At 39.3% G+C, this 18,416-nt stretch overlaps 1 protein-coding gene across 3 annotated transcripts in view; it reads left to right on the top strand.

Annotated features, from left to right (window-relative positions):
- Positions 1-18,416, top strand: part of LOC150087125 (dual specificity calcium/calmodulin-dependent 3',5'-cyclic nucleotide phosphodiesterase 1A-like) — a 769,106-nt gene that overhangs the window by 717,141 nt on the left and 33,549 nt on the right. For all 3 annotated transcript variants that reach the window (XM_090371825.1, XM_090371826.1, XM_090371824.1), the window contains exon 15: positions 10,850-10,990. In XM_090371825.1, coding sequence (XP_090227951.1) covers positions 10,850-10,990 — 141 coding nt within the window. The remainder of the gene's footprint in view (positions 1-10,849; positions 10,991-18,416) is intronic.

Below are 18,416 nucleotides of genomic sequence, written 5' to 3'. Positions count from 1 at the left end.
TCTTTAGAAAAGTGATGCCGGAAGTTTATAAAACTCTGATGAGGAGCTAAATGACTTTGTGATAACTGAAAGGAAAGTGGAGGAGAAATTATTGAGGACGAACATAAATAAGGCACGTGGGGCAGATGGAATCTCTGCAGTTATATTAAGGGAGGCAGCAAAGAAGGTAGGCAAACCCACAGCCATAATTATGAGAGCATCCTTGGATTCAGGAGAGTTCCCTATGCACTGGAGATGTGCAAATATATCTCCAATTCATGAAGATGGATCAAAAGGGCGACATGAATAATTACAGACCTATTAGCTTAATGTCGATTCCAGAGAAAATAATGGAATCACAGGTTAAAGAAGTAATTCTGAACCATTTGGACAGGTATGCAATTATCCTGCAATCACAGCATGGATTTGTCAAGGAGGCAGGCTCTTGTCTAACCAATCTGATAGGTTACTATGATGCAGTGACCAAGGAACTGGATGCAAAATATAATTTTAACATCATATACTTGGATTTCAGGAAGGCTTTTGATATGCTGCACATAAAAGACTGCTGTACAAACTGGAGTAATGTGGCTTTAAGGACAAGTTATTGCTATGGATAAAGGGATAGTTAAGTGAAGAAGACAGAGAGTAGTTATCAGTGGGCACTGCATAAGGCCATGGTTAGGATGCATCTTGAGTACTGTATACAGGTCTTGAGGCCTCACTTTAGGAAGGATGTAGATCTACCAGAATGGGTGCAGAGAAGAAGAAACAGATTGGTCAAAGGTGCTCTTACCTAGAAAGGCTTCAGTTCTGCAAATTGCAGCATCTCAAGACCAGGCATCTTCAGGGAGATCTGATTGAGGTATTTAAAGCCTTGAATGGATTGACTAAGCTGAATGTTAATGGTATTCTTCCACTTACTGAGACTACACATATGAGGGAGCACAAATTCAAGTTGAGAAAGGATGGTTGAAGGGTAGATTGTTGTCAAAGTGGATGGGTTGAACTAGACCAATTCTTGGAGTGTGAACTGTTTTTTTTTTTTTTTTTTTTTTTTGGCTGATGCTATATAAGCTTGCTTTCTTATATCATTTCCCTATACTACTACTATCTCTTTTCACGCAGCTAGCTGAGAACTGTTGGATGTCACTGTTAACTGCTGTTTTTATATTGTAAATAATATTTATGCACTTTCATCCATTTGATCAAGGAAAGAAAAATCAAAGACCATAGTGAAATAAAATGTATTTTTAAGCAGCACTGTTTGCATGTAACTCGGTAAATTCCTATATTTCCATTACATAACAGGAGTGACTTTGATTGCCTGAAGCCCAATGTGGCTCCACCTATTACCTAACATCAATTTTAGGCTGTGGATTTATCTGTCATGATCCCCACTTGTCATCTGGGCCCCATGCACTTGTGTGTTTTTGCATAATGGTAAACTTGGCCACTTCACCATATAACCAAAAATGCTCTTCCATATAAAGCCATAAAAATAGCAATGAATGGCTGTACAAAACCATGCAAACCTTTTTCACAGTACTGTGCAACTTAAGTTTATCTTGGGCAGTAAGCCTCAATTATAAGAAGATAATTATTAAAAGATGTCTCTTTGGCAACTATTAGCATCAGTAGAGGCATATGATGCAAGAAAGCTTATACGGCATCAGCAAAAAAAACCAAAAAACTTCCCATTTCACCCATGCATTCCCTCCAAAAGTATGTCCACTTCTTCCTTGAATTTATTTAAGCTATCAACTTCCGTGATGACAGATGGAAGTTTGTTCCAGCAATCAACTACCCAGCAGCTAAAGGCAAATTTCCGGATATCTATTTGGTAGCTGTTGTTCCTAAATTTCAGTTTATGCCCCCTCCAGTTTCTGATCTGAGCAAGAGGAAGAATCCCATCAGCATTGAGCCTGCTCAATCCATTCAAGGCCTTATGCAAATCAATCAGATCACCTCGCAGGTGCCTAGTTTCCAGATGCTGCAATTTGCAAAACTTAAGCCTTTCTTCGTAAGTGCTTCCCTTTGTTCCCCTCACCAGTCTTGTTGCCCTTCTCTGTACTCATTCTAGCAACTCTACATCCTTCCTAAAATGAGCATTCCAGATCTGTACGCAGTACTCAAGGCGTGGCCTGACCATTGCCTTATACAATGGGATAATCACCTTCGCATCCCTGCTACCAAAATTACTATATATATTTTTGACAAGACCCCATGTACTACTATGGCAGTCTGTTGGCATTGCTCAGAAAACTTCATATCTAACTGCACAAATATCCCCAGATCTCTTTCATTCTCCATTACCTTGAGTATAACACCATCCAGTTGGTAAATCAACTCCAGGGGCTCATATCTGGTGAGTATGGGCTTGGCAAACCCAGGGTCCTGAGCTTTCTTCTCTTTCTTTGTGATTCCTTTCTACTTCTGACTCTCTCTCTCTTCTCGGGGTAACCTGGGTAAATTTTTTTTTTTTTTTTTTTTTTTTTTGGCTGGTGCAGCATAAGCCTCAGGCTTCCTTGAACCATATGGCTAATAATAACAATAATTTATCTGGGGTTACTGCTACCCATATTCAGTACTTTGCATTTTTCAACGTTAAACTACAGTTTCCACTTCTCTGCCCAACTTTTCCAGATCCTGTTGCAGCTACATATTGCATTACTGTTATTAACAATCCTGCCAATCTTTTATCATCTGCAAACTTTGACATTAAGCTTGATATACCTTCATCAATATCATTGATAAATATACAAAAAAACAATGGGCCCAAAACTGAATCCTGGAGGAAACCACTAATAATGTCAGTCCATGAACAGCAGTGTCCATTGATTACCACTCTGTCGCTGACCGGGCTAACCGTGCGGGTAAAGTGCTTGCCTGGCAACCCAAAGGTTGCGGGTTCGAATCCCGCCTCGTGCTTGACTATCATGATGGTGCCGCACTATCTGGTTGGATTTCACGGTCACGATAAATGAAGGAAGCAGGAAAAAACTGGTTCCTTCGTGTATTGCTCACATCATACGATAATAGAAAAGAACCACTCTGTCTTCCCCCACTCAACTATCCTTTTATCCATTGTAGCAACTTGCCCTTAATGCCATACTGCTCCAATTTGTACAGGAGTCTTCCATGTGCAACAGTATCTAAAGCTTTCCTGAAATTCAAGTATATGATATCAAAATTATTTTTTTCATCCAGTTCCTTTGTGGCCACGTCATAGTATCCAATCAAATTGGTTAGACAAGGCTTCCCCTTAACAAACCCATGCTGTGTCTGAATTATTATGGCAGTCTTGTCTAGATGATCCTGCAATGCTTCTTTAACAGTGACTCCATTATTTTTCATGGAACAGAAGTCAAACTAACAGGCCTGTAATTACTCGTGTCACCCTTTGATCCCGAGTCCAAGGATGCACTCATAATGATGGCTAAGGGTTTGCTTACTTCTGTTGCCACCTCCTTTGATATAACTGGATAGATCCCATCCATCCGTGGTGCCTTTCTTATGTTTAACTTCAACAATTTCTCCTCCACTTTGCTCTCAGTTATTACAAAATCATTTAACTCCTTGTTAGATTTTGATAAACATCTGGCCTTCTCCTCCTTGAATAACTACTTGTGTGAATGTAGATTCAAAATATTCATTTAGTTTGGCAGCTATCTGAGAATGATCATCTACAGTCATTGATATCTAGTGGACCAATATGATTCATTCCCTTTTAGAGTTTATATAAGTAAAGAAGTCTTTGCTGTTTTTCTTTGCATCCTTTGCCAAAGATTTCTCATAATCTGGCTTCACTTGCCTAACCTCCTTTGTGACTTGATTACAGACTAGCATAGGCTTCTGTGTCACCTGATAATTTATATGCATCTCATGCATTTTTCTTCTCTGCCACGAGTCTCATTAGTTCATCTGACATCCATTTGGACCTAAACCTAGAACAGTATTTCTTATTTGGAACAAAAAGCCTAGTAGCTTCCAAGTTTACTTCCTTGAATGCTTCCCATTTAGAATTTGCTTTTGGTCCCATTGTATAGAATTTTAAAAACTTCTGAGACCACTGTATGAAAGAAAAATCTTAATTTGCATCTTTAAGCAAATCCCACATCAGTACATTGTGATCACTGCCACCTAGTGGCTCCTCTATCTGTAAATTCATAATACATGAATAATCGCAACAATTGTAAAGCAGTTATTAATCAGTCCAAACCAGAGTTTGAACAGGATAAGAGTAGAAAACTTGCTTCTTGCCCTAATGGTAGCCGAGCATTCTGGTCTCTTGCCAAAGCTATTGGCCCCAACTTTTGCCCATCTCTGCTCCCACCTCTGTCCAAACCAGATGATTCTGTTGTGACTTCAGCCAAGGATAAAGCTGACCTGCTAGCATCCCATTTTTCTTCCAGTTCATGTATTAATGATCTTGGTAAAACACCTCCCACCATTCCCAACACGCTCCATTCAATGCTTTCTGTGGTCTTCCTTCAAAAGGATATCAGAAGGATTTTGATGAATCTTGATGCTAAGTGTAGGTGGTAGATGACTTTCATCAACTGGTGAAATACCACCACTTTGCTTATTGGAGGCTTGAAGTGGTGAAACCAATGTTTAGTCTCTAGAGCAAAGTTTCCGGCATCCCTCTCCCCCCATACTTCTCCTTCCATTCATGCATGGTACTAAGTACTATAGGTTTTGATACCCTTCGTGTTTGGGGTTTTCATAAAAAAAAAAAAAACCAAAAAAAAAGAAAGCTCCAGGTACTGATGGTATTTCTCCACTTGTTCTCAAAACCTGTGCTCCTGAACTTACTCCTATTCTTTGCTGCCTTTTTTTTCACTTTCCTATTCCAAAGGTGTTTTTTCTTCTGCTTGGAAATTTGCTCATATCCAGCCAGTTCCTAAAAAGGGTGACAAATCCCTCCCATCCAATTATCATCCCATTGCAATTTCTTCTACTCCTTCTAGAGTAATGGAGAAATCAATTAACTGCCAACTCTTAAACTACCTAGAAACCTTCTGTCTGATCAACGATCGCCAGTATGGGTTCCGTCAGTGTCGATCCACTGGTGATATTCTGGCTTATGCTACCCATTTATGGACTAATTCAATGGAAAGGTTCGGTGAAACACAAGTAGTTGCTCTTGACATCTCAAAGGCTTTTGATCGTATTTGGCATAAAGGTCTTCTAAACAAGCTTCCATCTTATGGTTTGCCAACTGTTTTTAGTAATTGGTTATCCAGTTTTTTCTGTGATCACTCACTGAGGGTGATGGTAGATGGCTCTCTGTCTTCTAACTTCTCCACTAATGCCGGTGTCCCCCAAGGTTCAGTTCTTTCTCCCACTCTTTTCCTCTTGTATATTAATGACCTTCTTCCATTGACTGGAAATCCTATCCATAGTTTTGCCGATGATAGCACATTGCATTCCACTTTCCATTTTGAGAAACCTTGTCCTGCTCAATCAGCTTCAACTTCTCGAAAATCTGCTACCAATTCCTTAAATGCCGATTCCTTAAATTCCTTAAATGCTTAAATTCCTTAAAAGACAACTTAGTTGATTTCAACCCTTCTAAAACTCAGTCTTGTCTTATATCTCGCAAAAAGGATTCTTCTGCTCCTATGCTTATCTTTAGTGACACTCCGATTTCTAGGCAAAATGATATATCTCTTTTGGGGATTACCCTGACTTCTAATCTCTCTTGGCACAAGCACATTACAAATATTGCTTCCTCTGCATCTAAAAAACTTGGTTTTCTCTTTCGCTCTCGGCGTTACTTTTCTTCCAAACAGCTGCTCACTCTGTATAAATTGCAAATCCGCCCTGCCATGGAATATTGTTCCCTGGGGTGGTTCCCCCCCCCAAACCTCACTCAGGTTTCTTGATTCCATTCAGAAGAGGGCAGTTAGGTTAATTAAAGATTCATCCCTAACAGAGTCTCTCCACTCACTTTCTCATAGACGTACTGTTTCTGCTGCATGCCTCTTCTACAGATACTTCCATGGGCACTGTTCTTCTGAATTGGCTTCTATAATTCCTGCTCTCTCTTTCAAAACAGTCCGAACACGTGCCGCCACCAGCCAACATCCATTTACTGTCCAATTTCAAACCCACAGAACCAACTTTTCATCTTCCTCATTTATTCATTCAACTGCCGTTTTCTGGAACAACCTTCCTTCATACGTATTTCCTGAAAATTACAGTCTACAGAAGTTCAAGTCCAATGTCAACAAATATCTTCTTTCGTTTTCTCAACCTCCAACCCAAGCATGGTGCTAAGTACTATAGGTTCTAAATACCTCTCGTGTTTGGGGTTCACATAAAAAAAAAATCACTGCTGATAATCAGATCAAAAGTGTTACTCCCTTGCTTGCCTCTCTAACATGCTGCTGTAGAAAACAATCATCCAGTAAATCCATAAAAGCCTTGCTAGTATGCAAGTGACCAACCCACAAGTTTCACTCAATATCTGGAAGTTAAAATCTCCCATTATAAAACTGATTTAATGGTCCACTCTATTTCTCTGTATAATTTTTCATTGTACTCATCAGAGTCATTAGACCTATAACAAAAGTCTTGGCACACCCAGGGTCCTGAGCTAGATATCATCATTCTTCTCTTTCTTGATGATTCCTCTCTCTCTCTCTCTCTCTCTCTCTCTCTCTCTCTCTCTCTCTCTCTCTCTCTCTCTCTCTCTCTCTCTCTCTCTCAGGGTAACTCAGGAATTTTCTTTGATTGGTGTAGCATAAGCCTCAGACTTCTTACACCATATGGCCAATAATAATAATAATAAACTCCTATACTCATTTTTGCTTTCCCAGTGCTTATGTCACACCACACTGCTCAGTACTGCTCTGTCCATCTATATCAACTGGATGCACTTAGATTGTATATGTTGCCCAACTAACAGCATAACCCCTCCTCCCTTTGTATCCTTTCTGTACACATTGTACTCCCCAAATTCCAATTCTTTGTTCCTTAATGTCTGACACCACATCTCTGATATCCCAACAATATCTGCTTTTGATGTCTTGACCAGCACTTCAAATTTATTTACTATACTCCTAGCATTGGTATACATGCACCTGTTCTTAATCTTAGTTAGTCTAACACAGCCCATGTATTTACTTGTTTCATGTTTCCCAGCTCTTCCTGAAATCCCCAGCAACTTGCTTTCCGGGCTGCTGCTCATTCCAATAGCAATGCAAGAATCACTTCCACCTCTGCCTGCGGCTACTGTTAATCTATTAGTCTGTGACCCCCCCCCCCAAGCAAGCACTTTTCCGACCCACCTACCATTGCCTCGATAGCATCAGCAAATATTTTTGTGCTCTTTCTATTTAAGTGTATCCCATCCCTGTAGAAGGAATTTCTCCCGTTAACAAGCACAGACCACACTGAGTAAACTTCTATCCCATGAGCCTTGCACAATCTCTCCAAGGCCGAATTGATTGACAAGGCTCTCATCATATACTCCCTCCTATCATGTCTGAGCAGGATTGCAGTAAAGTCACAAGAAAGTCACAAGTTAACCCTAACTTGTGACTTTTTTTCAACATTGAACTGTACTTGTTAAGTAAATCCGCAGATTTCCTACACTTAATATTATTAGTGCCAACGCTTACAACGATATCACCTTTTGTGCCCTTAAAAGATGATATAGTAGTATCAGTAGTTGTAGTAATAGTGGCATGTGATGCAAGAAAGCAATCGTATGAGCTTATGCAGCATCAGCCAAAAAAAAAAAAAAAAAAAATTTACACAACCATTCCCTCTAAATGTTTGTCCAGTTCTTCCTTAAATTTATTTAACCTATCAACTTGCACAACGACAGTTGGAAGTTTGTTCCAGCAATTCACCACCCACTGGCTAAAGGCAAATTTACGCACATCTATTGTACATCTGTCTTTCCTCAATTTGAATTTATGCCCCCTTAGGTTCATAATCTGAACAAGTGGAAGAATCTCATCAGAATTCAGCGTACTCAACCCATTCAAAGCCTTATACACCTCAATCAGATCACCTCGCAGGTGCCTAGTCTCTAGCTGCTGCAATTTGCAGAACTTAAGCCTCTCTTGGTAAGAGGATACCTTCGTTCCTCTCACCAATCTTGTTGCCCTTCTCTGTACATGCTCAAGCAAATCTACTTCCTTCCTAAAATGAGGCCCCCAGACCTGTACACAATACTCAAGGTGTGGCCTGACCATTACCTTATACAAAGGAACAATCACCTCCTTTTCCCTGCTAGCAAAATTCCTGTATATCATTGACAAAACCCATGACCTGCTCTTGCAGCTTGTCTGCATTGTTCAGAAAACTTCATATCTGACTGCACAATTACTCCCAGGTCTTTTTCATTTTCTACCACCTTAAGTGTAGTACCACACAGTTGCTATGTTCCTCTGGGGTTACTTTTACCCATATGCAGTACTTTGCATTTGTCAATGTTAAACTTCAGTTGCCACTTCTCAGCCCATCTTCCCAAATTTTCTAGATCCTGTTGCAGTAACACACTGCCATTACTGTCATTAACAACCCTGCCAACCTTTGTATCATCTGCAAACTTCAACATTAAGCCTGATATACCTTCATTAATATCATTGATAAATATGCAAAACAACAGTAGACCCAACACCAAACTCTGTGGGACTGCACTAATAACATTAGGCCACGAAGATCAGCGCCCATTGATTAGCACCCTCTGTCTTCTCCCACTCAATCATCCTTTTATCCATTGTAATCCATTGTAGCAACTTACCCTTAATACCATTCTGTTCCAATTTGTACAGTAGTCTTTCATGCGCAACAGTGTCAAAAGCTTTCCAAGTATATGATATCAAATTTATTTTTTGCATCCAGTTCCTTTGTAACCACATCATAATATCCAATCAAATTTGTCAGACAAGACTTTTCCTTAGCAAACCCATGCTGTGTCAGAATTATTGCTGCATTCTTGTCTAGATGATCCTGCAATTTATCTTTAACCAGTGACTCCATTATTTTACCCGGAACAGAAGTTAAACTAACTGGTCTGTAATTACTCATGTCACCCTTCGATCCCCCTTTGTGAATTGGGGATACATTTGCACATCTCCAGTCCGTAGGGTTCTCTCCTGAGTCAAAGGAAGCTCTCATAATTATGGCTAACGGTTTTCTTACTTCCTTTGCCGCCTCCTTTAATATAACTGGATAGATCCCATCCACCGCAGGTGCCTTTCTTATGTTTAACTTCAACAATTTCTCCTCCATTTTGTTATTACAAAATCATTACGCACCCTGCTACTCCTCATGTGTGAATGTAGATGCAAAATACTCATTCAGTTTGTTTGCTATCTGAGCAGGATCATCAACAGTCGAACCATCAATATCAAGTGGACCAATCAGATTCATCCTCTTCCTTTTAGAGTTTATATAAGTAAAGAAATCCTTGTTGTTTTTCTTAGCATCTTTTGCCAAGGATTTCTCGTAATCTGCCTTCGCCTGATTAACCTCCTTTGTAACTTGGTTACAGATCAACTTGTAGCTATCATAGGCTTCTGTGTCACGTGTTAATTTGTATGTATCTCATGCATTTTTCTTCTCTGTTACGAGTCTCATTAGTTCATTTGACAACCATTTAGGCCTAAACCTTGAACAATATTTCTTAATAGGTATGAAACTTTTAGTAGCATCCACGATTAATTCCTTGAATGCTTCCCAATTAGAATTTACTGTTGGTAACATCATCAGTTGATCCCACTGTACAGAATTTAAAAACTGTCGGAGACCACTGTACTCGCCTTTACGGAAGAAAAAACCTTTTCCTTTACCTCTGATGGAAATTAAATCTTTAAGTAAATCCTACGTGAGTACACTGTGATCACTGCCACCTAGTGGTTCTTTTATCTGCAAATTCCTAATACATGAATGATCACTGCTGATAACCAGATCAAGAGTATTACTTTCTCTGGTTGCCTCTCGAACATGCTGCTGCAGAAAACAATCATCCAATAAATCCACAAAAGTCTGACTAGTGTGTGAGTGACCAACCCACAAGTTCCAGTCAATATCTGGGAAGTTGAAATCACCCATTATAAGACATTCCGATTTACTAGCCCACTCTGTTTCTCTGTACAATTGTTCATTGTACTCATTCGAGTCATTAGGCCTATGACACACTCCTACTCTTATTTTTGCTTTCGCAGTGCTTATGTCACACCAAACTGACTCAACAGTGCACTGTTCATCTATATCAACTGGATGCACTTCTTTTGATTTTATATTTTTCTTAATTAACAGCATAACACCTCCTTCCCTTTCTATCCTGTCTATCCTTTCTGTACACATTGTACTCCCCAAATTCCAGTTCGGCATTCCTTATATCTGTGTGACACCACGTCTCTGATATCCCAACAATATCCGCCTTTGATGTCTTGACCAACACTTCAAATTTATTTACTATACTTCTAGCATTGGTATACATGCAAGCATACATGCTCCTTCTAATCTTTGTTACCCTAACACATCCCATATACCTACCCGTTCCACGATGACCGCCACCCATCCCTGAAACCCCCAACACCCCACGCTCCAGGTCGCTACTTATTCTAATAGAAGTTGTGCAAGAATCAGCTTCACCTCTGCCTACGGCTACTGTTAAACTATTAGTCCTTGAATCCCCCCCAAGCTATCAGTTTTCCGACCCACCCAACACTGCCTCGATAGCATCAGCAAATATTCTTGCACCCTTTCTATAATCAGTGACATACTATGATACCCAGTTACATTTGTCTAGCTAGAAATAATATGCAGTATGTCTAACTTATTTACACCAATTCAGTACCTTTTATTGAAAACACATTAATATTCGGTTTCTTATTTTCAGGTTTCATAGATTTTATTGTAGCACCAAGTCTAGAAGTATGTGGGGATATGCTTGAAAAAGTACAACTCCATTTGCAAGGGAAACGACCACAAATCAGAGAATCGATCCGAGAAGAATCTGTAGACAGCATAAAAACACCAGGTAAAACATAATTAAAAAATTATTTTTCATACTCTTCTCTCTTTCTTATGTGCTTTTCAACATTCATATATAAAACAAGACCTCAAAAATTCTCAATATTGGAACTTAAACTCTTGTCAGGTTTGAAAATTCCAGGTTTTTGAAATCTCATACTGTATGGAGCTACTGGAAATAAAGTCCACAGATCATTAACTACTGTAGAAAAATTACTTGCGACTTTGAGAAATTTTGAAATAGTGCCATAATTGGATGTTCCTATAAAATTAAACTTTGTGATGTATGCATTCATATTGGTTGCTCCCAACCATGATTGATGGCTACTATGATTCAAACTGTACATATAATATAAACTTTAAAAACAAATAGATTTTTTTCCTTTTTTTTGGATTATGAAGACCTAGAATATAATTCTCTAAAAACTTTCTAGCTAGGGGGAAAGTTTTCCAGATAACTCATTTGCTATAACTGTCAAGCACACATTTAAGATATGCTAATGCTTGCCTAATGAAGTTGCCAAAGCAACTTCCTCAACTCACTGTATTTTATGGCTGCATTCAGTTAAAAAAAAAAAAAAACCTGCTTGCTTTTCATATTTATGGCATATAGTTTGACAATAACTGTCAGTCATGATTAGGAGCAACCAATAGGAGACAGAGTTTTATCAGTAAACTATCCAATCATATCACAGTGTTTGTTTAACATGCAACTTGGAAAATCCATACCAAACATTCCCAGGTATACAAGGGTGTCTCAAAAATACACGGCATAACTTCAGGAATGAGTTCCTCATATGTAGACAATAAAAATATTTTGTATCAACATAGTTCCGGAAATGCTTGGTTCCTGAGTTATTAACCGGAATGTCTTATCTCCCGCAGGTGATTTCCTTCATCACAAAGTACTGACAGAATCTGGTGGTTTTCCATTCCGACCATGTACTCAAATCAGGAGCAAGCGGATATGCACTTTATGTTGTTGTTATTTGGTTTTTAGGAGCATTAGCAACTAAGGCCATATTGCTCCGGGGATATGCGGTGGTCATTCCCTGACCTTTCCACATCCTCCGTATTTGGTGGCTCACGGGCTTGAACCCCAGTCTAATCAAGAAGCACGTGCTACGCACTGTTACTCCTGCCCACCTGGCTATGGAAGCGCCTGCACTTTATGTACGGTTTGGTGGACAGCATTGCTCTGGAGGCTTGTCATTTGTACCACTAAAGGTTCCCAAAAGAAGATGTCCAGCGGAAAACGTTTGAAGGTATCCATCGCCGCCTTTGTGAACATGGGACCTTTACACCTCGTGCTGCCGACAGAGGACAACCAAGATCTAAGACTCCTGAAGTAGAGGAGGAGATTTTGGATGTTGTGCGTGCCACTCCTGGAATCGGCACACGCAGAATAGCAATGCAACTGGCTGTTCAACATTCAACTATTTGGAGAGTGTTGCGAGAACACCAACTGTATCCTTACCATCTGCAACAGGTAGACGCCTTGTCACCAGTAGATTACCCTGCATACATAAAGTGCATATCTGCTTTCTCCTGATTTGAGTATATGGTCGGAATGGAAAACCGCCAGATTCTGTCAGTACCTTGTGATGAAGAAAATCACCTGTGGGAGATAAGACATTCCAGTTAATAACTCAGGAACCAAGCATTTCTGGAACTATGTTGATATAAAATATTTTTATTGTCTACATATGAGGAACTCATTCCTGAAGTTATGCGGTGTATTTTTGAGACACCCTGTATATAATTTAAAATTGTTGTAACAATCATTGTAAATTGCATATGTCCTACACTCAGTGAAGGGCTGATCTTGAAGGATAATGTCTAGATTATTTGGATTTTTGTTAATGTTATGTTAACAAAATTAACAATGTGTGTTGCTCCTAATTAGTTGGCAATATGTTAATGTTTTGAATATTTAGAAAGGACAAAGAAAGGCCTGTTTCAAATGTAAATCAGATTGCTTTAAGTAAATAAAAAAAAACTGCTTTCTTCGTAACAAAACACAAAATAACTGTATAAATTCCATTTAAATTAGGTACAGTTTGATTTCTGACTCTAGTTGACTGAAAATGAGGAAGTAAATTCTTTAAGGTTCGAGCTGTTGAAGGATGCAATGTGATGAAAATACTGGGAAAAAATTTTTACATATATTATAAATAATAATAGTAATAAGGGGTCATGATAGCCCAGTGGTTATAACATTGTCTCACCAACTGGTGGGCCTGAGTTCAAGTCTCACCCAGAAAGAAACAGAATTGCAGAAGTCACTTCATCAGACTTATTCCCCAAGGTTGAAGATCTGAAAATCAAAGTGATGGCTAAGGCTGGAAGTGGTGCTACTATCTGGTGCTGCTCATAATAACTAACACGCACCACTAGACATAAAACCGAAACTGAACAAGTCCACTTCCATAGCCAAGACGAAGATGCTGAATAGAAGCATTGTACATACTGCATCGAATCACTTGTATTCAAGCCTTAGGCAGAGGGGTGAGAGTTTGAAAAGTCAGCAACAATCTCCTGGGGAAAACAGGGAAGCAACTGGTGTGTCCTCCATATGGATACCACAAGGAAAGGGCAAAACCATTTAGCCCAACCAACCGGAAGTGCTTCCAGTGCAACTGCACTAGTGACCACCCAGAATGAAAAGAAATGCCAATGTATGAAATAGAGAATCAAAATAAATACACTCATCAAACAAACATAATATGACATAACCAAGATGGGGACTGATATGACACTGTACAACACACAAACTAAAAAACCACTGGTCAGAATAATTCAAAACAGTTAAGGTCACCTAACAGCAAATAGCCAACCAGAGATGGACTATCATCACAAAGAACCTGACAGCTCATGCAATCTTGGAAAAAATCTAGTAGTGACCAACTAAAAAAAAAAATAATAATAATACAGAAAACACTGAACTAGAACTAGAGGAATAAAAAGAAGTACAAACCCAGAGCAACCAAAGTGGAAATAGAAGAGGTTTCAATATCCAGAACAGATGAGTGGAAGAAGGCCCTGGCAGAATTCAAAAGAATGGACCCCACAAAGACCAAACCAAAGTAGAGTCTCAACAGAATCCTGTGGCAAGTCAAAGACCACCTCAATCAATGAATAATACCACATTAACTCAAACAACAAAGTAACAGTGGACACCATCCACACTGCTGTAGCAGCAACTAGGAACAATGGAAGGAAAACCAGAGACTAGCAGAACAAGAAGTGTAAAAATATGGAACCACCTGCATCAGAAAGAAGGTTTCTGGAGTAGATAGAAAAGCTAAGAGTGAAAATAGGCCAGTTAATCCAGTACCAACGGGGAAATAGAAACAAGAAGCTGATCAGAAAGTTGAAGAACAGCTTCAAGAAAGAAAACACTCACAGCAAATATGAGACCAAGAATCAGAGAATAGAAGAACACCTAGACAACTTGAAGTCAGAACCTTCTTGCACTCAGCAAGAGCCTACACTGATACAAAGAGGGCACTCAAAAACAAACAACTGGATCTTCAATGAAAACCAAAGAGCCTTTTACAGGAGCATTGGACAAGAGGATAAGGGTAATGGACCACCCGATCTGAAGGTACTCAAGGAGTTCTGGAACAACCTATGAATCAGTGAAGTTAATCATAATGCTTGGGCCCTCTGAATAGAACTTCGAACAGAAGAAAAGCAAGGACACGCAACAGATGGCAGATTCGTGTGATGACAGAATAGGAGATTCATGAGGAAGAATTTTCCTCACAAATCTCCCAACTGAAATCAGGAAGTCCCACAACTGGTGAAACCTAGGATTAGATAACATCCACATCTACTGGTACAAGAAGTTCAGTAACACTGAAGCACCTGGTGGAGCAGTTCACCTAGATGATGAGGCAACTCAAAAGAATCCCAGAGTATGTGTCAAGGCATCACCTATCTGAAGTCTAATGATAAAGATAACAAAATTCTGGCAAAATACAGACCAATCATCTGTCTTCGAACACTGTACAAAGCCCTGACCACGTGCTAGCCAAGAAGATATCAAGCCATTTTGACAGCCAAAACATCGTGACTGAAAAATAAAAGGGATGCAAGTAGATGAGCAAAGAATGCAAGGGGCAATTGGCCATTGATGCAGCAGTTATGGAGCAAGCCTACAAGAAGTACTGCAACCTGCACATGTCCTACGTCGACTACCACAAGGCCTTCAGCTCTGAGTCCCATAGCTGGGTGACAGACACTGAATATCTAAAGTCAACTTGATGAGGACAAACTTCCTAGAAGCAACTATGGCAAAATGAGGGAACGCCGTCAAGATTGGGAATGTCATGACCAAACTGACCCCATCAAGAGAGGAATCTTCCAGGGAGATGCCTGGAGCCCACTGTGGTTCTGTCTAGCACTCAATCCACTGTCCACCATGCGTAATACCAGCAAGTACAGATATATAAGAGGAAGAATCCACCTAACGTACACGAACAAGATTCTACTGCAGGCAATCGAAGAGAGTAAAGGCGCATTTTAAATGGTTCTGGCATGCTAACTGAAGGGGATTAACATCAGGGGTCTGGTATAAAAAAAAATTGTTTAAAATTTCTTTAAATTTTGTTTCTGTAATTTTTAAATTTTGTTTCAATAATTAAGTAAATTTTACAGTAATTTTGTTAAATTAATTTCTATACTATTTTCTAAATTTAATTCTTAGCTTTTTAAAGTAGTTCTGTTAATTTAAATTCCTACCAGTAACTTTGATAGCCTAATTTTAACGTCACTGGTGGATACATTTTTGGTGTAAGACCACTTTTGGAATACTGTGTTCAAGTATGGTGACTGCATTTAAAAAGAGATATCAAGCTTCTTGAAAAGGTCCAAAGATGGGCAACTCACCTGGTGAGATCAAAAAAAGAGCATCTATATGAGGAAAGCCTTTGGATATGGGATTACAGAGCTTATAAACTAGATGCCTTAGAGGAAACTTGATTGAGGTGTATAATACTTTGAGAGGTGAGGATAAAATTTGCACTGTTATAAATGATTCTAGAACTAGGAGCCATATTTTGTTGTTGTTTTAGTTTTTAGAAGCATTAGCAACTAAGGCCATATTGCTCCGAGATATGCAGTGGTCATTCCCTGACCTTTCTGCATCTTCTGTATTTGGTGGTGACGGGCTCGAACCCCGGTCTAATCAAGAAGCATGTGATACGCACTACTGCTCCTTCCCACCTGGCTGCGGAGGTGCCCGCTACTAGAGGCCATAAATGCAAATTACCAGGAAAGAGATTAAAACTGAATTGCAGGAAGTTTTTTTAAGCAAGTTGTTAATCACTCTGGAATGTTACCTTAGTAGAGGCATATGATGCAAGAAAGCAAAGTTATACAGCATCAGCCAAAAAAAAAAAAAAAAAAAAAACTTCCCATTTCACCCATCCATTTGCTCCAAAAGTTTGTCCTTGAATTTATGAGTGAATTTATTTAAACTATCAAATTCCACAATGAATGATGGAAATTTGTTCCAGCAATCAACCACCCACTGGCTAAAGACAAATTTTTGCACATCTATTCTACAACTTTCTCTTCTCAATTTGAATTTATGCCACCTCAGGTATGTAATCTCAACAAGAGGAAGAATCCCATCAGCATTCAGCTTGCTCAAACCATTCAAGGCCTTATACACCTCAATCAGATCAGTTCACAGGTGCCTATTCTCCAGACTTAGTCACATCTTCTTAATGTCAACAAATATCTTCTTTCATCTTCTCAACCTCCTCCAACCCATGTGCGATACTAAATACTATAGGTTCTAATACCTATAGTACTTAGTAGACACAAAAAAAAAAAGACACTGCAATTTGTAGAACTTAAGCCCTTCTTGGTGAGAGCAACCTTTTGTTTCCCTCACCAATCTTGTTGCCCTTCTCTGTACTCATTCCAGCAGCTCTGCATCCTTCCTAAAATGAGGCCAGATCTGTATGCAGTACTGTGACCTGACCATTGCCTTATACAAGAGGATAATCACCTCCTTATCTCTGCTACAATATTTTTCATAAAAAATTATCATTGGCAGGAGTAGGATTCAAACCCACGCTTCCGAAGAGACTGGTACATAAAACCGGTGCCTTAGACCGCGCGGCCACTCTACCAGTGGCAAGAAAAATATTCTTGGGAAAATTCAAGAGTCACCTGGACAGATACCTATGTGAGGAGGGGATAAAATAGTTATTTTTAATTAATTAATTTTTGTTGGATGGTGTATAATAGGCTAGAGCAGCAGTTCCCAACCTTTTTTGACCGCGAACCCTTTTCAACATAATATTTTTTTATCGTGAACCCCTTTCAACGTAAAAATTTTTTTAGCAAACCCCTTTCAACGTATTTTTAAAGTGAACCACTAAGCCCATATTCTCTGAAATCATATAATAATTCTGAATTTTTATTATAAAATATTTCCAGTACTACAAGTACTACATGTTCATAAGCGACATAGCATAATAATAAAAATTATTATTAAGTGTCATTTATACTTTGTAAAGCAGTTATTAATCAGTCCAAACTAGATTTCGAACAGGCTAAGAGTAGAAAACTTGCTTTTTGTCCAATGGTAGCTGACCATTCTGGTCTCTTGCCAAAAGTATTGGCTGCAATATTTGCCCATCTCTGTTCCCACTTCTGTCAAAACCAGATGGTTCTGTTGCCACATCAGCCAAAGATAAAACTGACCCACTAGCATCCTATTTTTTCTCCTACTCAAAAAGGCTGCTGTATCCGAGTGGTCAGGTGTGCAGGTGCATATAAGTACACGTGCCTTGAGTGACCCAGGTTCAAGCCCATGACTGCTGAATACAGTGCTGTTTCTTGTATTCTCTCTACCATATGAACTCCTATGACCGTGTGGTCATCCCAGCGTATAAACAGAAAATTTATTACATTATTATTATTTATTGATGATCTTGGTAAATCACCTCAAACCATTCCCAGTACACTCCATTCAATGCCTTTTGTGGTCTTCTTTCTCCTGATGCAATCCATGGGTCTTACATTTGTCTAGACCAAATTTCTTCCTGATATCATTGCTCAATTCTTTGGTGACCCAGAGTAGTTGATTCTCAGTTGCTGTCATCCATGTATATCAGATGGGAGAGAGTGTACAGGTTTTTCCTTCCTTCTTTGAGGTTCTTGCTTGTTGCATACTTGCTGTTGTTGAGCAATGTGGATAGCAGGTTGAGTGCTAGACAGAACCACAGTGGGCTCAGAGCATCTCCCTGAAAGATTACTCTCCTAATGGGGATTGGTCTGGTTGTGATGTTCTTGACCTTGATGGTGGCTCCATTTTGCCACAGTTGCTTCTAGGAATTTTGTCACTGTTGGATTGACTTTGTAGATCTTCAGCATCTCTGTTAGCCAGCTATGAGACCTTGAGCCGAATGCCT

The sequence above is a fragment of the Mastigoproctus giganteus genome, chromosome 4, assembly GCF_048544385.1.
Source record: "Mastigoproctus giganteus isolate SK-2022 chromosome 4, ASM4854438v1, whole genome shotgun sequence".
Lineage (NCBI taxonomy): Eukaryota > Metazoa > Arthropoda > Arachnida > Uropygi > Thelyphonidae > Mastigoproctus > Mastigoproctus giganteus.
This window is presented reverse-complemented; position numbering and strand designations above follow the sequence as displayed.